Source organism: Python bivittatus, unplaced genomic scaffold (genome assembly GCF_059951505.1).
Source record: "Python bivittatus isolate LINGU-HERP-01145 unplaced genomic scaffold, Pbiv_v1 ctg000610_np1212, whole genome shotgun sequence".
Lineage (NCBI taxonomy): Eukaryota > Metazoa > Chordata > Lepidosauria > Squamata > Pythonidae > Python > Python bivittatus.
In genome coordinates this window covers 32,990,936-33,015,300 of record NW_028277088.1, presented here as the reverse complement: position 1 = coordinate 33,015,300, position 24,365 = coordinate 32,990,936, and the positions used below count along the sequence as shown (strand labels likewise).

Here is a 24,365-nt window from a genome sequence, read left to right as displayed (position 1 = left end):
TACTATGCAACCATATTATATAAGTGAGCTACACAATGGAAATCTATCAATATTGTAATCAACAATGTACCAACACAGCAGGACTTACTTCTGAATAAGCATAGATATGAAAGCACAGGCATTCCTCACTGAAAGAATAAATAAGCTATATGACTAACTAGTTATGGCTATAAATACAGGTCTCTCATTTCCCATTAACACTTAAATGAATTATAAAGAGATATTAAGTTGTAGAAAGTCTTCAGATACCATCAAGGCAAATGTAGAAGTAAACAGATTAAATACAATGAGTTTTTCTGTGATGACTCCCTAGTTCTACTTTATTCTGTTGCTAGTTTCTTCTGTTTTACTTACTGACAGCATCGGCTTGCATTTCTTAAATTTCGCTGTTTTGTCAGAAATTTCCTTATTCTTTTCATGATCTTGCTCCTTTTCTGAAAACTCCACAACTGTATCAGATGAAATGACGCTAACTGCACATATTGAAGAAAAATACACTTTGTTTCATTGCTGCTGACTGAGAAATAATGATTATAATGAATAGTCCTAATTAAATTGAATAGTCTGCTTACATTCTGATAACAACATATTCCAGGGTACCAGAGAACTTATATTTACTGATTTTCAGTAAAGACAACAAAAACATGTTCAGAACGAAGGACAGATGAGCTTTCTTTGGAAGACTGATCCCTCCCCTCCTCCCAATTAGTTTGGACATAGCTTTTAAAAGCATGGAAAAATCAGGATTTGAAAAGGGTAGTGAAGTTGGTGAAATGCTTTCCAGCAAATAATTCCCTCTTTCCTCATCAAAGGGAACAGGGAATAAAGACACCTGACCTAGAAAAAGCAGGCTGATGCTGCAAAGCAGGAGGTTCCCCTCCCCCAATGCTTTGTTTGGCAGGCTAGCTGAAATGGATAGCCTCCCCGGATAAGACTGGTGAAGGCAGAAAACAACTAGCAGTGTTTTCACTTGCATTCTTTGTGAGATCATTTTTAGCCATTGCCTAAAAGAGCAGTACTGCTGAAAAAGAAAACGGTGATTCTTGCCTTTTTCGCTCCTAAAAAGATATGAACAGGGATGCATTCTAAGTTTGTCCCCATCCTACAATGCCAAAAATTGGAGCACAGAAGCCAGGGTCACTGGGCAAGAAGACCTCAACCAGGATGATCTGGGGGATCCAGCTGCTGAACTCTGAATTAACTGCTATACAATCTACCATAGTCAATGGAGGAAGCAGACCCCTAGCCTTGCTAGATTCTGTCCTGTCTGGTGCCCAGGCCTCTTGATCCCCCATAAGGATAGAGGAGGATTCAATGAGGGCTGAAAGAGGTACACAGAGTGCAGCTGGCATTCTGCAAGGTATTACTGGAGCCAGAGGTTCCCAAGAAGAGGGAAACTGCCTGCCACAAGCTATTTCACCTCATGTTCTTCCCAAATTCCTTAGATCTGGCTTCCTAGCAGCAGAGATGGAAAGGGCTGAGCTCTTGCTCTTTCCCAGCCATAGCAAACTCTCTCTTCTAAAAAAGGGAAGCAAAGAAAAAGGCCACAAGAGGATCTTAGACAAAGACCTGCAAACCGTAGCCAAGTATGATTTGGAACTGGGCAGTGGTTACCTTTCTGCACGTGAGGGTTAAAGTCCTGATCGTCCCTATCAGAAAAAGGAAGAGGAGCATCCCACTACAGGGTACTCTTCGCCATTACTGTAAAATTATAATTTAGTCCTTGCATTATAAAAATACTAAGTAATATAATATAGTTATGAATAATAAGTTTGATAGCATGGGCTTAATGCACATGATATAGCCATCTAATTCTACAATTGCAATGCACCGTTTAAATATCATGGTGGAAGGTAACATGGAATAGAAATATACAGTGTTTAAAATGTTCATGTCTAACTAAATCACAGACCAAGAATAGTTTAAGCATTCTCCTTATTCTCTGGAATCAATAAAAAGAGTTGCTACATGGATGAAATCCTTGCATTTTCAAAAGAACTTTGACTAAAGCAAAATATGAAATTCCTAGGCTGCTTCATGATGAATCACCTGTAAGACAGCCCTATGTGCATTTGACAACACTATTCCCATGCTAAGAAAAACTGGATTGTAATTAATTCATCCAGGTTTGCCTCTTATGCAATATCATTCCTGTGAACACTCTTTCAGTTTTCCAGGAGTTGCCAGTGGAAGAGAAATGCAAAGTATATATGGGATCTTTAGATTGCAGCTTTATTTTTCTAAGGGAGCACAGAAGCAGTTGATACCTGGAGATGCGGGTAATGTTTTATCACCAGCCTCGACCGTAGGAGTTTCACTTTTTGAACCATCTGTCAAATTCGGTTGATCCCCTGAAGTTTTCTTTATGAAAAAGATTTTATTTAAAACATTTCTTTCATTAAAAGGGTTCTAGATCAAGCTCTTCAAAAAAAATAATAAAAATAAATAATCCTTAAAATACAGAACCAATTAAGCCAAAATCAAGACTTTGTGTTAAGAAACAAATTTTATCTAAAATGCCTAATAGGGAAACCTTAATATGATCTCATATAATTTGGTCAGCACAATCTAGCCTCTTTAACAACATTTGCAAGCCTCCTTTTTCACTCTATAGCATGACTGTGATATAAAAGATTCTTGTACTGAATATTCTATAGAAGATCAAGGCACATGGATGCTAATGTGGAAATGGGTGATCCTTTAAATACTTTATTTTAAAAAATGGAATATAATTATTGCAGTGTTCTAATAGCCCTGAGTTTCACCAAAAAAAATTCCAATGTTCAGATCATGACTGCTAATATTCCAACAGCTGCATAACCCATCGTTTTATCATAGCTCATATTTATAGTAACATGGAAAAATAACCTAAATGTGACTTTTGCATACGATTAACATAGTGACCTCAAGTATTATAAATCTATTATTTAAAAAGTATTTCCATATACACCTCTAACTGCAATTGGATTTGAAAATCAAACCCAAATACTGTTTTGAAATCCTACATATTAACATACAAAGAAAACTGGACTCACTCTGAATGTTATTGCTTTCTGGTAATGGAAAGACCATCACAAAAGGAATGTTTGACTTCTAATACTGTAATATTTAACTGGTTTTAATTAAATCTGAAAATGTAAAAACTAGATTAAAATTAATCTAATTAGGGCATTGCATATATTGAACAGATCCAGTATTAAAATTCAACTGATAGGGTCTGATTGTCTTCCTATTATTAGAACAAAATGGAAATACAAAGTTAACCTGATTTCCTTCCCTTAGCCAATGACACTTCTCTTGTCCAAATTACAAACCCTCTATTCCTTTATGTTTACCACCCATATGCTAAAAATAGTGTTTCTTACTATTTTGCAGTAATTCCAAACCTATTACTGGGAAAATCAGAGGACTGGCTTGGTTAATGATTAAATGGGATGCTAACAGAAGCCAAGAGAAATAATATAAGTCAAATTACATACAGCTGTTGCAATATTTAATATAGTAGGTCATCTTAATGCATCACAAAATTTAGCCTAGCAAGATTAATTTGGTAGTTTTAAGAATCATCTATCATTAAGGCTACATTTCCGGCCATATAGATTTAGAGTACATTGTATATTTACCTACTTAGTTCTTTCAGGTACACAGACTCTTATGTGTAAAATTATGACCAGTAAATGCTAGTGTAACAGAAAAAAAGGCAGGTACCAGAGTTTACTACAGAAGTTGACAATTACACTATTTATCTAGGAGAATTAGGATAAGGAATTTAGCCTATATAAAAGGAAGTCACAGGAAGAGGAAACTCCCTGTTGTAATGAAGAATGTATGTGCTGTTGTCTCATAATAATGAGCCTTTCATTCTGCCATGGGAGATCAAATTCTATCCTAATTACTTTTCCTCACTTGATGAGAATCTATTCTAACAAACCATAATGAATAGATTACAAAATATTCCATTATTACCTTCTCTATTGGATAATGTATATTTTTTTTGTTATTCCCTTGCAAATAATATATTAGAGTTTTCTGAAGGCAACTGCACTTTTTCAGGTACGGGTACTGGATACCTGGATTCAATAAGGATACTATCCAAGAGTTCAGAAAACATTCGGATAACTGATAAATTCTAATAGGCAACTGCTAGCGTTCTGGATAAAGATTACAAAAAGTTGCAAATATAAATGGAGTAGGTTACTGCATTTTTGTATATATTATACATAGGTGTGAATCTCTGTCCACTGTGCCTTAGCTGTTACTTCCATTAAATTTGAATAGCTTATAGTAACACATTTATGAACCTTCTAGATTATCCAGCTTTAAATAGCTATGTGAACATTCTCCTTTCCATTGACATAGGTTACACATTCTGGTGTCTGCTTCACCCAAAATAGTCAACTGATTTTATAAAAATGTAACTTACATTCTGGTCAATAAATTTATTGACTTGTTTTTGCAGCTTCTGGCACTCTTTAAATTTTTCCTTGTAATGATCAGCAGCCATCTGCAGACGGAGCTTTAAATCTTCAACTTCTCTGCGTAGTTCTCTCTCTACAACATTCGATGTTCCCTTTCCCCCCAAAAAAAGAAGATATGTATTCTTCAAAACAGGTTTTTTCCCCCCCACATTTAATCACTTATGCCAATATGTTGCATCCAGATTCAGGAAACAGACTAAAAACACAGCAAGAACTGCTCAGGGAAGGTAGGAATTTATCATAATTGATGTATTTACAAATTGCTAGAAAATTAAAAAATGATTTCAAGAAAGAAAGAGGGACCTTGAGAAAGAAATTTGAAACATTTATACAAAACCAAGATCACTTATTAGGACAAATACATAAATTGCTATTGAAATGTGACATGGAATTGGAACAAATCAAATTGTGGATACAAAGCTTCAAAAAAATAATTACTCTGCAACAATGGGAAGAACTATGGAAAAAGCAATAAAATATTCCCCAAAATATAAAAAGAAAATTAGTATGAAATATTTTACAGATGATATATAACTCCATCAATAATTACCAAGATAATCATGTAACAATAAATGTTGTAAATACCATAATAAAGATGGATCATTTTATCGTGTGAGCTGGTTACATAAAAACACCCAAAATTACTGGAAAGAAATACATCAAAATATTCAAAAAATCTGAAATAAAATTTGAATTGAAACCCAATTATTAGATAGATAGATAATAGATAGATAGATAGATAGATAGATAGATAGATAGATAGATAGATAGATAGATAGATAGGATATATATATTAGGAAACATAAGTGAAAATTATCACAATTTACTAAGATATATGCTGACAGCTACAAGGACAAATTTGGAACAACACTGAAAAAGAGGAACCTTGGTGACAATATTATACTGGGAAACCAAAATTTAAGAATATGCAGCAATAGCAAAATTGACAGTATGTATATCTATTACAGAAGTCTAATCAAATTTAAGCAGAAATGGCTTCCTTATATACTACACATTACACAGAAAGACAAATTTAGACATTTGGAATATGGTTTTTAGGAAAAAACTTACAGACCACTAAAAAATAAGACATGAAACTACTTAAATAGATACTAGCAATAATCTTCAATGTTTAATGTAAAGTGTAAATATCTAGGTTGCGGCCAACAGTTGGGAAAACAAACGGAAAGGAAGGGGAGAATGTGTCACTAGAAAGTTTTTCCATAATGTTTTTATTTATTCATAGTACCTGTTTGTTTTATTCTACTATCACTATTTAATGTAGTTTTTTTCCTTGTACTACACTATTCTAACAATAAAAAATCTTTTAAAAAAAAGTTTCCCCCCACTGGTACACTGTTTGCAGTGGACTGACAAAGAAGTAACAAAGAAAAAAACTTCTTGTTATTGATTTAGCTAAATAGTTTTTCTACTACAATACAATTTATTTTGAAGTAGAATAAGATTATTACCCTGTATTTTTCTTCTTTAGAAATTTAAGCCAAATTTCTAAAGTAACCCTCCCTCATTAAGGCAAAAACTAGAGTCCAACAAATTAGCTTCATTTATGCTGAAACATGAAATGCATTAATCCAGTTATAATAACACAATGGAAATGGTATCACTAATTTTCTCAACACTGATTATATCCTGTCCTGTGTTATAACTCTAGATTGAAAATCTGACATTTTAGAAACATATGGAAAGCATTTAAAGCTCCAAGGTTCAGTCTAAATTATGTTTTACTCTACTATACTGTAAATGATGCCTTCAGGTTGTTAGATTAAATACTAGAGACCTGATCTCCACTGAAAGTTATCATCCAAACAATTTTATATTAACTGACACCAGAGCTTTATAATTAACAGAACTTTTACCTGTTCACTGTTTGTAAGAGAGTTTTTTTTAAGATCAGCTAGAGCATCATTCAGCTGTTTCTTCAGGTTTTCATTTTCAAGTCGAGCACTATGAAGGTCTGCCATCGTTTTATCACGCACATTTACTGCATCACTTAGTTCTTTTGACATCAACAGTACTTCCTGCCTGCTTGCCTGAATTTGATCCTCAGCTTTCCGAAGCTGCTCTTTTAAAACACTTGACTCTTCCTAGAAAATAAAAAAGTAAATCTATATATTACTCATAAGTTAGCTCATTTTCTGCTACCCTTAAACAAAAAGAAAGGTGTATTTTCAAGACATAAGTACAGTATTAGTAATATATCAAAATTTCCAGTTAGAAATATTATGGCTATCTGCTGTTGCCCATGGCTCCCAGCACTCTGTCATGTGTACACTCAAACACCCAGCAGGCACTGTTCTTTTTAGTTAACAGCAGAATCCTGAAAGTAAAATAGATAACATAACTTTCCAATAGGCATTGTTTTCCTAAGCAGAAAGGGCAGCTACTGCTGAGCTGGCAAACATAATGACTTCAAAATGAAAAGAACTCTTAATAAAAAAGAGGGGAGCAGTAGAGATCTAAGGGGTGGCAATCCAAGATGGATCTAGACATTGTTGGTGACTGAAGATACACGGTTGGTTTCAGAAAAGAGCAATAATGATCCTGAAAAAGATTGGGGAGTTTTCAGCTCCTAAAGCAGTGTCGGTCTGAGGTAAGCCAGAAATCTCCTGAAGTGTTCTAGGACTAATTTTGCAGAAAATCATTGAAGACGACCCCGTGGAACATTTCTACTCATCACAGATGGCTTCTCAGAAATGGAAGAGATGGGATAGATCACATTCTACAAGCCAGGGAAATGGATGGAACCCTAAGAGAAAAAAATGCCAGCTAGCATAATTACCTCACCCCTAGCACAATTACCTCACCCCTAGACAGGTAATAGGGATAAAAATAAGAGCACTAATATTGTAATTTCTTTGTTTGTTTCGAGCCACCCAGAATTGTTGGGAGTCAGGCTGCAAACAAGTTTTAATAATTATAATAATTCAACATACTGAACTACACACATAACATCCAAAAAGATTTACAAGTAGTCCTTCTTTAACCACCACTTACTTGTTCAGTGATCATTCAAAGTTATGATGGTGCTGAACAAGGGGGACTTACAACCGGTCCTTGTAGTTGTGGCTGTCGCAGTGTCCCCACAGTCACATTGTGATTCATATGCTTAGCTCACAATTATGACGTTGCAGTGTCCCGCAGTCACGTGATTGCCATTTGCAACCTTTGCTGCTGGCTTCCAACAAGCAAGGTCAATGGAGAACCCGGCAGGAGGTTGCAAATTATTTATTTATTTATTAAATTTTTCAACCGGCCATCTCCCCCCAATGGGGGAAGTCTAAAATAATATATATTATAATATAATAAAATATAAATGGTGATCACATGACCACAGCATGCTGTAACTACAATTATTCACCTATCGACTGGGATGGCTGGAACTGCCATCGTAAGTCGGTGCAGTCATATGACAGCGCACTGTACAACCATGTCACTGAGCAACAGAATTTCCGGTTCCAATTACCATCAGTAAGCGAGGACTATCCCTACTGTCTTAGTAAAGAAAGAGTGCCCTTTGAAAATACCTGGCTAGTTGCTTCCAACTCATGCAGTAATTTATTACTTTATCATGGCAGTTATCAGTTATAGGAAAAAGGAAGGCAGAAAGGAGCAGCTCTAAAAAGGAATACATCTTTGAAATGAAATGAAAATCTTGCTTTATAGGTAGTCCTCACTTACCAACTGCAATTGGGACTGCAAGTTTGTCACTAAGCAGTGCAGTGGTTTAAGTGAAATGTCACGTGACCATGCTGACTTACAACATCAATTACAACAGTAGTGGTTAAGCAAATCACCACAGGTTGTTAAGTGTGATGTCACATGACCCAACTTGCGGCTTCCTGCCAGCTTCCCCATTGACTTTGCTTGTCAGAAGCTGGCTGTGAAGGTTGCAGTGATGGTATGACCGTGGGGTGTTGCAACCATTGTAAATGCATGCTGGGTGCCAAGCTCCTGAATCACAATCACATGACCCTGGGGACACTGACGCCTGCAGCTTTGACAACCAGTGTTAAGACTCCTTTTTCAGTGCCATCGTAACTTCGAAGAGTCGCTGAACGAGGTTAGTAAGTAAGGACTACCTGTACTATGCTTGTTTTGGTAGTAGAAAAAAGAGAAAAAAATTGGAAGGGGTGTTTGTGCACTGTGTGTTGGTTCATATCCTGAGAGTCCATGGGAGTCTTCGTGACAAATATATTCTTCAGCCTGGAAGAATGTATATATCACTGTCACCAAGTTGCATTCTGCAAAATGCTATAAGGATACTGAAAAAAATATGAGTATGTGTTGGAGGAAGAATACCACAAATCTACAGGTTCAAATTATTTCATGTTTGATACTGCTACAATTGAAAAATAAAGTAAATGCATTTAAAATTACTCCTATTTAATAATGCCTCTACTGTTTTAATAATTAATTTGTCCTCTCTCTTATTTAAGCAAATAATTACATTTACTGAAGCAATTGTTCTGCAGGTAACTTGAATTATCTAGAATATTCTGAAAACAAAAATAACGAAGACTTAAAAATAAAGATGCTATTTAATTGGTTCCAATACCTTATTTGAGGAAGTAAGCAGGAAAGCTCTCTTCAATTTTTCTTTTTCAGCCATACAAAGTTGTAATCTGCCAATCTCTTCTTTATAATACGCTATAAGGTTTTCTTTGTTTCCATCCAAATTCTTAAGTGTCTGAATTTCAGATGTTAATTTACTGTTTTCAACTTCTGTATTCTTCAAGTGTATCTGCAATGACATAATCAGTTCATATTCTTACTCGTTATGTTTATTCTAAACAGGTCCATCCCAAGGTAACTAGGATTAAATGGAAGGCTGAAGCAAAAGAATCTTCTTTGGGTGCATATTTGGTAAGGAAGAAAACTAGACAGAACAAATTGGGAGGGCCCTAAGCATGCAAGGCAGGATTGCTGCCAGGACTCACTTCTGCCCTTCCTAGATATTTGCTTGTCTGGGCAGAGAAGGCACGCTACCTGGCAAGGCTCCAGTGCAATTTTGCAGGGATCTAGCCCTGGGCAGCCATGTTGTACATGCAGAGTCTTTGGTAGGGTGGGGAGAGATGGGATGTTCCAAAGCCTTGTTGTTGTTGTTGCAGAGCTCTACCCATTATTTTGTTTGGTATGTAGACTTAAATGTGGTGATTGAGGTTGGGGGAATATTTTTTTCACCCAACTCTAAATTTGAGTTAAATCATTGGTTTACTTCAGGAGGGGTTCATAATGGGGGAGCACCATGAATGCTGAAAACTCCTGAGTAAAACGCCTCCAGATAATGGAATTTTCTCTAGCTACAATATACTTAACTGAAAATTTACCTTGTAAAGCTCCTTTTCATCCTTTTCTGTCTTTAACTGGCATTCAAACTGCTCCTTTTCCAAGACTACTTTCTTGAGTTTGTCTTTCAAGCTACAGAATAAAAAAACAATCTTCAAATATATTGCTTTTATTTAGATCTCAGTGAAAAAGTTTTATATTTGTTGCATACCTATCTAATTCTGTTTCTTTTGTAATAGCTTTTTGAGTAACAATCATGATGTCTTCTCCAAGCTGAAGAACTTTAGAAGTAGCTTCTTCACATTTTTTCTTGAGTTCTTCATTTTCAGTTTTAAGAGTTTCTACAGCTTTAAAGCTATCCTTTAAAAAAAAAGTTATAAAACTCACTTTAAATGTATGCATGTTTACATATGTTTAATTAAATTTGCCAAATCTACACTAACATCTTTGGGGATGAAATGGAAAAGAAATATAATCTCTATTGAATAGATGTATGGTATCTAAGTGATTTTTCTCAAGGGAGGTTAAATCATCACTGAAGGAGATATAAGGTCATCTCCTCATGCATCTTATCACTGAGTTAGTTGCTTCCATTTGCCATGCTCATATTCACAAGAGAAGGCAGGATGCAAATGTTTTAAAACAATAGAAACATATGCAAAATATGGCTTCGCTTTTTCTGTGAAAGACCTACACAAAATGTATAGATTAGCTGTGCATAAATTCTAAATGTTTAGTTACAGAAGCAACAAGAAGTCTGTATTAGCCTTTTGACAATTGCATTTCAAAACAGAAGTAAAATATTTTGTCTACGTTACCACCATGAACATGGACAAAGTACATCTGCTTACAATAAATTAAACAACAACAAAAAACAATTTCAGCCTCCTCTTTTAAAGAATCATATTTTCCACAAAATCATATATGAAAACTAGAATGGTTAGTAATATAATATTTAGCATTAACCAAGAGTACTAATATTGTTTTGTCATGAAAATGACACTAAGCAGCAAACAGTAAACTCTGAATGTGCACTGCACTTTAGATATATCTTCATAACACAGCATGTCATTAGCATATTTAATCTACAGGTTAGTACCACAGTGAAAAACCTTGAGAACTAACTTGTTACCAATACAGCCATAGTAGAACTAAGTCCTATGATCAGCAGGAAAAAACAGGGAATAATGCAACTGTCAATCTTGGAAAGACAACAGGGTTCCTCTTTCTCACTATTTTAATACACTATTTTAATTATTCCTTTCCACCAGCCCACTTTGAACCACTCTTCCCACAAAGACTGTCTTTGTGGGAAGCTCATCACTGCTTTTGGCATTGGCAACATTTGCAACATTGGCAACATTTGATAGTTTATCAATGCTTCTGGCACAATTAGCAGCTCTTTATTGAACTATACTTGTCACTTCAGTCCAAAGAAAGAGTGACTAGCAATCACAGACACCATCCATTTGCCTGTTCAGAGAAGATCATCTGCCACAAGAATCATGAATATAGCCAATACTATACTCTGACTGTGAAAGAGACTCTCTTAATGATAAGAAAGCAATCAAGCAATTTTCTAAAAACTGCTTTCATCTGCCAGAATCTTTACTAGCCATTCATGGAAGAGATGTATTGTTTCTGAACTGGAAGGCCTGATTTTACAATTTTTTTTCTTTAGGATAAAATGTGTCCTATCTTATATATATCAAATGGTATAGCTTGCCTATTATGGCAAGCTACATAACACTAGTTTTTAAAAATGAACATACAACTTCTGTTTAGCAAAACCTGGTGAAAACTCTTTCAGTGTATAGATATACTTTTTTTTTTAACATATGAAAGACAATTACTTTAGGTTTTATTTGCAAATTTGCTAAAAATAGGTTGCCAGCTATAAAATCTTCAGGTTACATTTATGTACCATGTCCTTGATTTTTTAGGAGATTTTGCATAACAAGATAGCCTTAATATGATTTGCCAAAGACATAACTCATTACCTTTTAAAAAAATGTTTTTTAATCAATTAAAGAACAAACCTTTTGCTGTACTTCCAACTTATCACATTTTTCCTTTTCATATAGAAGTTCTTTTTCTAGTCTTTCAACTTGATCTCTGAGTTGCAAAGTTTCTTTTTCAAGTGATGCTATTACCTTTAATAGTTCTTCTTTTTCTTTCAGGGTTTTTTCAATTTTGAACTGAAAAGAAAAAGCAAATTTTGCTTCAAAACATTATGGATTTTGCAAATTAATTACAGAATTTTTTCCCAACAAACAAATCAGATGACTAAGTCAGGGAAATAGTTAACATTTTGCCAATCATATTATAACTCAACATATTCAAATTCACAGCTACTTTCATGCCACATTAATATGCAGAGCTTATAAACTAAATTTCATAATTATTCTTTGACAGCTGAACATTAGCGCTTTACCAAAGAATTTGTAAAAATATAGCAAGGAGCAAGGTTGTTTTTGCAGATACAAATACTGCAGTGCTGCATGACACCAGTCACTCACAAAGTTTGCCAATTAATTTTTAATCACATCCTACAAATTCTATTTCTCTACAGACAGCCCAAATCCCATACAAATCATCCTGAACCCAATTTGGGTTCAATTTAATTTGATGCATACCCCTAGTTTGTTCATATCACTCTAATATGAGATACTAATACAATTTAAATTGTAACTTCAACAAAAACTTTAATCTAGAAAAACTGTTAATTCACACCTCAAGAAGTCCAGCCTTTGTAGTCACTACCAACATATCAGAATTTCCTTCATCTTCCATTGTTAACAATTCTTCAATTGGAGACGATGTTCGAAATTGGAAAGGGGTGCTTGCTCCACGTATCTCTCCCTTATGTGTCACATAACAGAACTGGTAAAATTCTCCATCATCATTTGGAAGGTAATATCCTGATGAAAAGCAGAATTGAAAACACACACTTTTATATAGACATACACATATCCAAGCATGACTTTATACATATTCTCACAAAGGAAAAGCAGTAGTAGTGTGGAAACTGTTCCAATTCCAGGCTGGAACTTAAACTTCTACTTCACGTGTTCCTCACTAAACTGAAGATTCAAAAGTCCTCTCAGCTTCCACCAATTTTTGGTAGTACATAATGTCTCCTAATACTATTCCCTTATTTCTCCCTCTTCTAATTTCCTATTTGATCTCATTTCTTCTTGTAATAGTCTTTCTCTTGATGTTCCTTTTCTCTCCTCTTTTTTTCCATTTTCTTACATTCCAAGGATGGCAGAGAAATAAGGACACAAACACTACTACTAGAAAAATGAAGATGGCTGCTATCAGGTTTTTCTTTGTGCTCTCCAAGGGTGGATGACAAAAAATCTGACAAGTAATCTACACTCAGCCAAACGTCAGTGCTAAATTCAGACTGCATAGACAACCACTACTGTTCCAAATAGCTAAAATTAAGCTTAGTGTGTTTTAAACTAGTTAAACCAGCTCAAAGGGGGTGGGCGGTGGTACATGGGATAGAAACCAGATTATTTTAAAAAAAGTAATTGAAAAATATGGTTGAAAAATATCTGGACATATCCAAATTTGATTTTCATTATAACATTTTCCATTTGCCCTACTCATGCAGCCTTTGAAGAATTCTGTAATGACTTACATGTCATATGCAACCTCCAAAAGGCTATAAACCTATGAACTCCAAAGCCATCATTTTCTGTCTTCTGCTAAATAAGCTCTGGGGATACAGGTTTATAGTTCAGGAATTTTCAAACTCTATTAGGCCATGAAGCCTATTATTTTTTAAATAATTATGGCACTCTTGATCAGGAGGCAAAGCTCTAGTGACACAAAATTGCAATAAAATGAAACTTGTGCTTGTTATAATGTATTTATGCACATTTACATAGTAAATTTATTTGAATATCACAAAAATGAATGCCCCAACTGTCCTTCTGATGTTCTTCTGATTACTCTAAGTACAAAAAGTAAACTGTTCGTGGTAAATGCAAAATTAATGTTTCCAATCTATAAAAATTAAAACTTGAATTTCACAATTACCTGGAAGGTTAATATTATAACCAAACAGATCAATGTCTATCATAGAACCCCATTAACTATGGTGATACATATATCACATGTTCATTACAAATCAAAAGATATAAATGCAATTCCAGAGGATTTCCCATACAAAATGAGAATAGATTCTATCAATGGAATTAGTTTAAGGAGCTCTGTCTACACATCCTAATCCTTGGAAAGAGGAAGCCTTCTATTCCAAGGCACTGCTTTTTATTGCTTCAGTAAATGGTGAAGAATACTTTACGTCCATGTACTTATTCTTAGTTTGAATATGATCATATTACAGCTGTTTGCGCAATTCCAATTTGATATTATCAACAGTGCAAAATCAGTTGTACACAACATCTAATTAAAACTGTTATATGCCCATAAGTAATTTTAGCGTGAGCATGAGAAACAATGTAAGTCTCAATTATTTATAACAAAAGTTTATACCACAGTATTTTTTGAAATATTAATGACAGCCTATTTGCTTCTAAATATTTACCTTGAAAAGATAGCACACAATTAACTGTTGAACCTTCCACATAATTTTCAGGCATAGGTGACCAAAGAAATGTGTAATAATCTCGTGCAGTACTCCAACCAACCTAAAGGAAACATTAAAAAGATAATACAATATAACAGAACTATCGATTAAAAGACAACTATAACTTTCCATATAGTTTTAACAATTACTATGCATAATAGAAGTCTATGTTCTAGACATAACAAAATAATTTCAGCATGCAATCGGCCACTACCAAAGCAAGGGCTAATCTTCAAAGACATCAGCAGTGTTACCTGCAGCCATCTTGCATTTTCACCTGCTTGCTTAAAACAACTACCCTTCTTGGGAAATGTAAGAGAGTCCTTAGTGGTGTATAACGCAGAAAGTAATTTCTGAAATAAATGTAGTTATTACATCTTATTCTAGTTGACTGCAATCTGGAATTCCATTAATGTACCAGAGCATACCTAGGAACTATTTAGACAATATCTACTAGAATCAGGTACAAGTTTTGTTTTGTTTAATTTAAAACCAGAGAATTCTAACACAGTGATTTCAAAAATAATTTGTGATATTACCATCATATGGAATTTCATTCTGCACCCCATTTTTATTCTGCTTGGACACAAGGTTTTAGGACAAAAAGCTTTGCCCTTAAAGTTTATGAGATTTCTTTTGAAAAATATACTCCTGGAAATGTTTTACTTATAAAGATGTTGGATGAGGCAATAAATTATTAATAATTTATATTATAATAAAGTATTTAATGGGATATAGGCAAATAAAAGCCTTTTCTTTCATGCACAGGATAGAGAATTAATCCCCTGGCTTAATGGCTAATGACCCAAGAAACATTAGTGTGTATGTGTATTAACAGGGGAGAGAGAGGTCAGGTTTTATAAAATCATCTTCCTTATGCTGTGATTTGCATTATGAGGATTAAACTGATGGGCCAGGTGATATGTAGAATATCCAGTCTTACAATTGTTGGTACTTTTACAGTCATACAATGTAATGAAACATGGCCTCAAAAAAGACAAAATTTGGCAAAATAAAATTACTATATTAGCATCTATATTTTAAGGTAAAAGGCATTTTCAGGCATTTATACATTTTCACTTGACCATCACTGAGTCATTTCTTAAAAAGAAAGCACTATATATTAAAATATTCTATAGACTGCTTACCTTGAAAATACCAACCCAATCTTTTTGGTGAGGGCATATATAGGGAGTCAGAGTGTAATGGCATTCAAGGTACACATTAGGAAGATAACTTTTTGCTACATTTTGAAAGATAACATGTGCAAAATTTGAAGTCTGGAGGGTACTGCTTGAAGATGGAACCTCTTGAAAAGATGACATAATTGCTCTGTAAAAAAAATTGGAAATTTTTAATTAATACAATAGGATTTGAATGACAACATATAGATTGTAAATATTTTAAACTTTCCTAAGTCTTTTCAATGTTCTACTTATTTCACTTTTAGGATCCAGCTAGGAGGTCAGAAAAAAGAATATTCCATTTAACGTAATACCTGTTAATTTGTTGGCATTATATGCATTGCGAAGAGAGGAGTCTTTGGAAAAGACCCTGATGCTGGGAAAGATTGAAGGCAAAAGGAGAAGAGGACGGCAGAGGATGAGATGGTTAGATAGCATCACTGAAGCAATGAGCATGAAAATGAGCAAATTCAGGGAGGCAGTGAAGGACAGGAAGGCCTGGCGCAATATGGTTCACGGGGTCACGAAGAGTCGGACACGACTTAACGACTGAACAACAACAAATTATATGCATAGCATTCTGACACACTGAAAAAATATTATTACATTTTTATTCTATATATCTATCAAAACTCAAGTGGTGAACATATCTAATACTCCTGCATATTTTCCAAACAACAACTCTGTGAGATGGGTTGGGTTGAGAGATTGTGACTGGTCCAAAGTTACCCAGCCAGATTCATGCCTAAGGAAGGCCTAGTGCTCACAGTCTCCTGGTTCTAGGCCAACCACTACACCAAACTGGCTCTCCAGTATATAATACATATATAGAAGATAAAGAAAACATTTTTCTATTAGTCACCAATACTGCTCCAAGAGATACAACAACAAAGGAAACACCTCTGAAAACAGTGAACTCATATTGACAGGTACTCTGCCAATTACTCAACCATCAAAACAAGGGGAAAACTGAACCCATCCAAAATGCAGATCTCTATTCTAATTCTTTAAGAACAACTTTTCTTTAAGAAATCCTATCTTGCCTCTGCATAAATCAGAAACCTCCTTATTTCTGCCTGCTTCTGAATTTGCACTTCAGTTTTATTTTATTTGTCCTGCACCAAAGTTTTACATATGTGTTAAATGAAAGAGTATAATGGGTGCCTCCAGTTGTATTACATTTCAGCTCCCTTGACTCCCAGGTGCCATGGTCAGATAGTATATAAGTAGCTGCATATATAAAACTTATGTAAAATCTAACACATATATAAAAATCTAGAGCAAACAAAGGACTACTATAAGCCAACTACTATATTAATCTAGCAACCTTGGCTGATTTTGAAATAAATAAGGTTGGATCTGGTTAGTATTTGCATTGAGGGACCATCTCAGAGCTCTAAGGCAAGTCAAAAAACATTCCAGAAAATAAAAAATCTGAAAAATCTTTCAAAAAGAAAACTACTGTCTATGAATTTATTCAAATTATTTTTAGAGTCTTCTGTGATTAAGTTCTGCAACAATTAAAATGTTGCAGAACCAACATTCCAACCATAATTCTAATATCTGACTGCATTTCTCAATTATTCAAAAACTCTATAAGAACTGGTTTCAGACTTTTTTCACCTATTCCCATTTTTTTATCATTTTGTTTCCTTTACAACCAGACACATATGCCCATAATTTGGGATCCCTTCTAATATTTCATGCCTTTGAGGAAATGAACTCTATGAAAGTTTGTGCAAGAATAAATGTGTTTGTTACAGCCTTGTTAAAAAGAAATCTAGGACAGGATGTCAAAAATTGTGCCTTGTTAGCATTATTTATGTGACTACTAGAAGTCTACCCACCCCAAGTACATAGAATGGAAAATGTTAGCCACTGTTTTGCACTTGGGAGGGGGTAGCTTAAGCCTTGGAGAACCTTAAAATCTCCGAATTTCCCTTCCAAAATCAGTTATACCACTGCCCAGAATTAGGGTACAGCCCTTATCATGCCACATGAAACCTGGTGCAGTCCATGAGCCAATGGAAGTTATGTGCCTCTAACTTAAGATACCTGGATAGCAATTTTAGAAGAGTTCTTAAATACATATAAATATGTGACTTTTCAATAGAAAAACTAGAAAACCTCTCACAAAAATAATATTGCTAAATTTTCCCTCTTTAGCAAGGATCTGAAACATGCTAGTATACCATCACATTTTAAAGCAGCTATAAAATTACAATTTTGTACTTGACTCATTCCTTAAGAATAATATATGGCGAACACTATAAAGGATCAAATTATTAAATATACTTTAAAATGTATGGAGAAGGGATCAGTGTGTAGTTTAAGCAACTTATATTCTGTTATTCTTTAAAACTGCTAGTAAACATAAAGACTGAATTATCAATATGTTATTATGTACTTGCACTTAAAATAGGTTTTGACAAAGTCCCAGCACAAATAAAGTTAGGAGTTACAGAATGACATTGGACATTGTCACTGGACATTTGTTAAACAATAATCTGAAGTAAACAATGAAATAAAGCCAAGAATCTCAGTTGGAACTGGTGCTACTTAGCTTGCTCCTATATGATATGAAATTAGTTTTGACAGTGAGTTGCTACAATTGTAAAATGGTCCCTTTTTAATTAAGATAGTAAAAATCCAGAGATTATAAAGTGTTAAAAAAAACAATAATTAAATAATTGACATAACTGGCTACCAAAATATGTGGCTGTGTAATTTAAATCAGTTTAAAAGGAAATGAAAAAATCATGGAGCCTAGATTTATCAACAGATAGTAGTTATGATTGTTACTATGAGAACTCTATTCAGAGACAACATGCACTGAGTATCAGGGGTGGAGAGAAGATTACAATAGAGGACAAGAACGTTACTATGAAATTAGTTTTCTTGGGGCACATAGTTTTATATTTTTATCATTTTATAGTGTTTTACATATGTTAGCTTTCCATAGTCTTTTGACTGGTACAGAACAGAAATTGCATAAAATAAACAAACATTACTTGCCACAACTTCAAGTATGCAGAACATATCATACATGGCATCTAAAATAACTATCAGTTGACAAATAAAATATTTTTACTGTTACAGTGGTACCTCTACTTATGAACTTAATCCGTTCCGTGACTCTGATCGCAAGTCGAGTTGGTCGCAAGTCGAAGTAAATTTTCCCATAAGGTTCAATGTAATTACCGTTAATCCGTTCCGGCGTCCGCGGACCACGCATCAGGGGCGGAAAAACGGCCGCGGACCACGCATCAGGGGCGGAAAAACGGCCACGGACCACGTGGCACGGGCGGAAAAACGGCCGCGGACCACGTGGCACGGGCGGAAAAACGGCCGCGGACCACGTGGCACGGGCGGAAAATGGCCGCGGACCACGTGGCACGGGCGGAAAATGGCTCGTAAGTCAAGGCAAATTCGTAAGTAGAGGTAAATTTTTGGGGCCGGAGCTGATCGTATCTCGAAAATTTAGTAAGTAGGGGCATTCGTAAGTAGAGGTACCACTGTACTTGACTGAACTACACAAGAGGTTGACAGAAAATCTTCCACTTCATTTCTAATGTGACACTTCTGAGAACTACAAGAAATAGTTATAAAATTTCAGGAAATTATGGATGTGGCACCTCAGAGCATAGCAGGTTTTCTACTGATAAAGTCTGGAAGAGTCAGACAAGATAGCTTCAATTATACTATTGTTCTGGCACCAATACTTTCACATTAAGAATGTCAGGCTATATTTCAGTCTACTAGTATCTCAGCTATTTGAGGGACATTAATGACTTCCAATAAAATTATGCACACATTATTTCCAGAGATAAGTTTTGGGAAACTCTGTAATGTTTTGTTTTCCTCCAGACCATACTGAGCCATTCTAGAATACAGTGCAATCTTAGGAACCACAGAAGAATTGCATGCACCAACATTCCACATTACCAGTGACACAGTAACATATTGCATAATATTTACTACTTTGCTCTCATCTGCAACTGTTCAGATCTGCAAACAGTTTGTACCTTTAAACTGTTGGCACTGAAGCACATATCCTATGTGGTACACAAACCTACTCCTAACTTACAATGTTTCTTCAGCTCCTAAGCCTAAGGCCTTTCTTTTACCCAGACATTATAACCACAATACAGAGGGTGTACCAAAAATCAGGCCCCATAGACAATTTACTATATAAATTACATTAAATGTTCAAATTGGCTGCCATTTTTCTTCTAAACACTTCCTTGCTCATTTGATGCATGATCTTTAAACATTCCTTAGCACAGTAGCATTTTCTCTGAAAAAAAAAATTAATAAAACATACTGTGATTGGCCTAAGCGGCCTGACTTTTGGTATACCCTGTATATCAATTAAATCACATTCATTTTTTACAAACATGCAATAGCCATATTAAACATTACATCAAAGAAATCATATAAACTAGTACTATTAAACATTAGGGCTATGCAATAATCTGGATTCAAAAGAGACAAGGTACACATGGGTGTGCACATAGCATCTGCCAGCAATTCCTTAAACAAGCTGCATTTTTTCCTGGGAGTGAGCACTCAAGAATCCAGATCAAATCCAGATCTTTACACATCTCCACTACATACAATTGCTGTACGTCACCATAATATGAGTATGAATGCACATTCCTATTACAAAATATTCATTTTTGTATTTCTATTTGTATCTACTGCAACCTCTCAAACGTGTTTCCAAGAAAATACCTTCCTATATTCCCTTGTTTTTTTTCCCATACCCTGTATTCTAACATATCCAAGTCACTCCTTTGCCTTTCAGATCATTTCACACTAACATGCCTTGTTTTCTAAGCTTATCCAGGTGCAATAACTTTTCTTCTGCTGCAGTGTAAAGCACCAAAACTCTAGTCTTAATCTACTTATTCCTGGTATTACAGTTCCTAGAATTAGGCCATGCAGCACATCAAGTCCCAGTATTTCCAAAAAAAGATTCAGCTATGTTGAGAACTTGCTTGGCAGTATATATTCCAATGTGATACATGCCATCAGCTGCTAACAATGGCATTCCATTTTTTATACATATTATATAAGCCAGTGTTTCAATGAAACAAGAAATTGGTCACCTCCACTGACACTGATAGAAAGATACAACATTGTATTTAATTAGGATATACTGTTGCTAATGCTACTGTTGATATCCTTCTAGCATTATTCCTCCAAATAATTCAAGGACATTGTTAGTATAGAAAATAGCAAAACATTTCATCAAGTTTGTTTTACAGAATGCTTTACCATGATTAGCATTTTCTTTTTCAATACAGGTTTAATAAGCATAACATTAATGCTGTTCTCGTAATTACTAATTACTGCTATTATGATTGGCCACTTAGATTATATTTCTGCATATGAACCTTAGCATTATAATGTCACAAACCAGAGACTTTGCATTCTGACCCCATTAATAATTATCTTATATCCTCTTATATATCAAGTGAAAATAATAATTCACACATGCTAAAGAAAAGATTCTAATGCAATCTTACACCCAAATAATTCTGTTTGGCAAAGAGTTCCAACATATTCATGGAAGCTTAATAAAAGGAAAAACAAGCCAGGTAGGATCCCTTTATTTTCCTCCTATCAATGGGATCTTTTAAAGTGCACTGTAAAATTTATACTGATATTTGACACAAAAACAATGTTTATTTTTGTTTTTAAGTTCTCAAATGCTTCAACTGCTTTCTTCTCCCCATATATAGCTCTATAAAGCAAGCACCTAACCCAAAGCAATTCTGCAATGTAATTAATTTTGCAAGACCTCCTCCTATTACCTTTAGACTGGAATAAGTCTAAAGACAAGAGGCTAACAATAGGCTTCAGCAGGAAACATACTGTATTTGTATTCTTTAGAGAGCTATCTTGGCATCCAGCCTAAAGATGGCTTTGGCAACCATGCAAAAGTTGCAAATTAAACTGGAAATTCTAATGTAACGTATATTCTTCTAATAAGAGCTATAAATCTATTTCCAGGTGTAATTCAAAATGCTGATTTAGAGATTTAGTAGTGTAATCTTATAATTTACTCAGAAATAAGTACATTAAAGAGGTTATTCCAAGATTTAGAACTGCAACCTAAGTCATGAATTGCTTGCGTTCACAGTATCTGAACACTTGATCTTGAGAAACGTTCTTTCTAAAACTACATTTATTCTGATGTTGGATGTTATTGTGTTAGTTATTTTATAATTTTTTAAATATTTACTTCTCTATCCATATTCTCTCCCCATCAGCTCTATGACTAGCTGTCCTATACTACATTTACTTACCATTATTTTGCATTATTTTATTCTTGCTTTAATCAGGCAAATAAAAGCCATAATCAAGCATCTCCTTTCCCTATGTCAGCTGCTTCCCAACCTTTTTTCATATTAAGATAATCATCATAAATTTGATCAGGAGATGATGATATGTTTCCAACACTGTACATTTTGGCCTATTCAATATTCGTAATCCCATGCATCCCTATTCAGAAAATCCGTTACAGTATGTTCCAGTACAATGGAGGTAGTCAATGTGGCACCCTGATGTTCACCAAACTCTGATTTATGTAACTCTTAATCCTTTATATTCTTTACTTACAGAAAATTAAGCAGAAATGGTCTTTAGCATTTTCATTTATAAGAATGTCTCTGGTCTTACAGAAATCCCAAAGCAGTCTTAGAAAACAGAAATAATAAAGGCTATACTTACCCATAGAAATGACTTGGTGATAAACAAGTCCTTCTGTAACTGTTGTACATAAATGCCATTGTCTTTAAAAAATGGAGCATGACTAGCAGTGCAAACTACTTTTTATACATTTTTATACCCAGAAGTGGTTGTCTCCCTTTGATTACTGTCACTCCAATAACTAGAACGATGATTTATTTATGAAATGTATACACTGGCTCAATCCAATTGGACTCTAAGCTCTCTGCAGTACATACAATAAACACAGTAATATGAAAATATAAAACAATGTACTAAAATAAAACTATATTTTGTTTTCCACTGAAAACTGCAACACTGAAGAAATTCCAGACTCACTGAAAATTAACTTGATATATTTCTGCATTTACTACAGTTAATAATTCTTTGTGTGAGAACTATATGATAAAACTAATTCCAATGAGAAAAAGTTAATTTTCATGCAAGAATAATTTTCAAACCATATGATTCTTGTCTGCCATGATTATCTTTTCACTGTTGGGTTTGTATCTGAAAGTTTCTGTGGAATTTGCCACCAGCTACTTGTCAAAACAGGATGAAGTGAAGAACGACAAAACACATGTGTTTACGTACTGTATTTTGCAATTAGCAGGTTCGAAGGGTGAAGCTGAACTTCAGTCAAGATATTATCACTCTGCACTAGTTTTCTGTCACTGCTTATTACAAACAAGCGGGGAGAAACACTTAATAAGCCCAGCCTGCCCTTTCTCCCACTCCCAAAGCTAGATTTTCACACAACGTACCTCACCCTAAACTCAACCCTGGTCAATGGCCAAACAAATGGCCAATGCCCATACAATGGCCAAACAAATAAACAATACGGGCTAATTCGCACAATACTGTAGACCGGGTTAACCGATTCTCTCCAATGCAGCCGAACTACAAACTATCCAGCCCCTCCGGAACCGAAGCAAACGCTCGGCGTAATCCCAAGCCAAGGGCAGAGTCCAGGAAGCCTACTTGCCGCGTGCTTTTGCCGTGCAGCGAGGACATAACCGCTCCTCGCGACCTCAACTCCATGTTGATTAATCCTCAAGTCTACAAATCCCTGCTTCCTGCAGTACATGTCCTCTTTCTCTAGTTTAACCTCTCCAAGCCAGCGCTTCGTTTCACAACCCCCTCGCAGTTTACATAACCCCCGACGAGTCTCCCATTAGCTCGCAAAAGTACTTCGACGGATCTCTATCATCACCACTAGCCGCTCCGCGGCTCCTTTACTCCAGATTTAGCTCGGGATCCGATTCCCTATACCCCCTCTAGGCTGTATACATGCATACTGTACACTCACATCTCGCCGAGTACGTAAGCTTCGCCTCTAAATCCCCTCACAAGGCCGAGCACTACATTCACGCCCTCCACCCCGCTTCCCCAGCTAAGATACACAGGACCAACACACCATAACCTCTAAAACTTACCCTCCGGTTAACAGAGGTAGGGAAGAGACCGGCGAGACTTTTCACCGAGGAAGACGCCAGAGCCTTTAACTGCACCAGCCCACAGCCGCCATTACGCCTCACAGTCCGGCCCTCACAAGTCACTTCCGCCCCCATGCGCGCAAGTCTCTTCCCCGCACGTGACGTAGCAGGATCAATGCGCGTAAAGGGCCTGCAGTGACTCCACCCGTCTGGGCATTCCGACCTTGGCGTTTCTGTTGCGTTGAGAGGAAGTAGAATCTGCTCGTTGCGGATTTGTCGGAATTGCGCCCTCGGTTCCCTTACAGGGTCTGTAGTCCTGTTGGGACCAACGTACAGGTCATGAAGTCCCGAAGAAGGTTTCGAGTTCTCTGCTGGATAAGTTTTTAATGAGCTGTGAGCCGCCCAGAGTCCCCCATTGGGGGGGAGATGGGCGGGGACAATTTTAATAAATAAGTCACTACAGTAGTATGAATAATAAAGCAAAGCATCAGACAGAGACCCGCCCTTTAAAAAAGTGTATCAAGCATTCCGTAAACACTAATTCCTACCTGAGTCATCAAGGAAGCTGGATTGTTATTCAGCAATTATTACTTCTATTTGTAGATGGCTTTTTGTCCGAGAAGGA

At 35.5% G+C, this 24,365-nt stretch overlaps 1 protein-coding gene across 3 annotated transcripts in view; it reads right to left on the bottom strand.

Moving 5' to 3' along the window:
• TAX1BP1 (Tax1 binding protein 1) overlaps positions 1-23,899 on the bottom strand; it is a 33,371-nt gene extending 9,472 nt beyond the window's left edge. For 2 of the 3 annotated variants that reach the window (XM_088150717.1, XM_088150718.1), the window contains exons 1-10: positions 23,741-23,899; positions 15,534-15,717; positions 14,344-14,446; positions 12,519-12,706; positions 11,825-11,983; positions 9,997-10,145; positions 9,827-9,917; positions 9,055-9,240; positions 6,356-6,583; positions 4,424-4,570 (exon numbers count right to left, since the gene is read on the bottom strand). In XM_088150717.1, the coding sequence (XP_088006843.1) occupies positions 4,424-4,570; positions 6,356-6,583; positions 9,055-9,240; positions 9,827-9,917; positions 9,997-10,145; positions 11,825-11,983; positions 12,519-12,706; positions 14,344-14,446; positions 15,534-15,710 (1,428 nt within the window). In that variant the 5' untranslated portion in view covers positions 15,711-15,717; positions 23,741-23,899. Of the gene's footprint in view, positions 1-354; positions 474-2,267; positions 2,362-4,423; positions 4,571-6,355; positions 6,584-9,054; positions 9,241-9,826; positions 9,918-9,996; positions 10,146-11,824; positions 11,984-12,518; positions 12,707-14,343; positions 14,447-15,533; positions 15,718-23,740 lie in introns of all 3 variants that reach the window. The other variant, XM_088150716.1, reaches the window with a different exon arrangement.
• Positions 23,900-24,365: the final 466 nt, after the last annotated feature.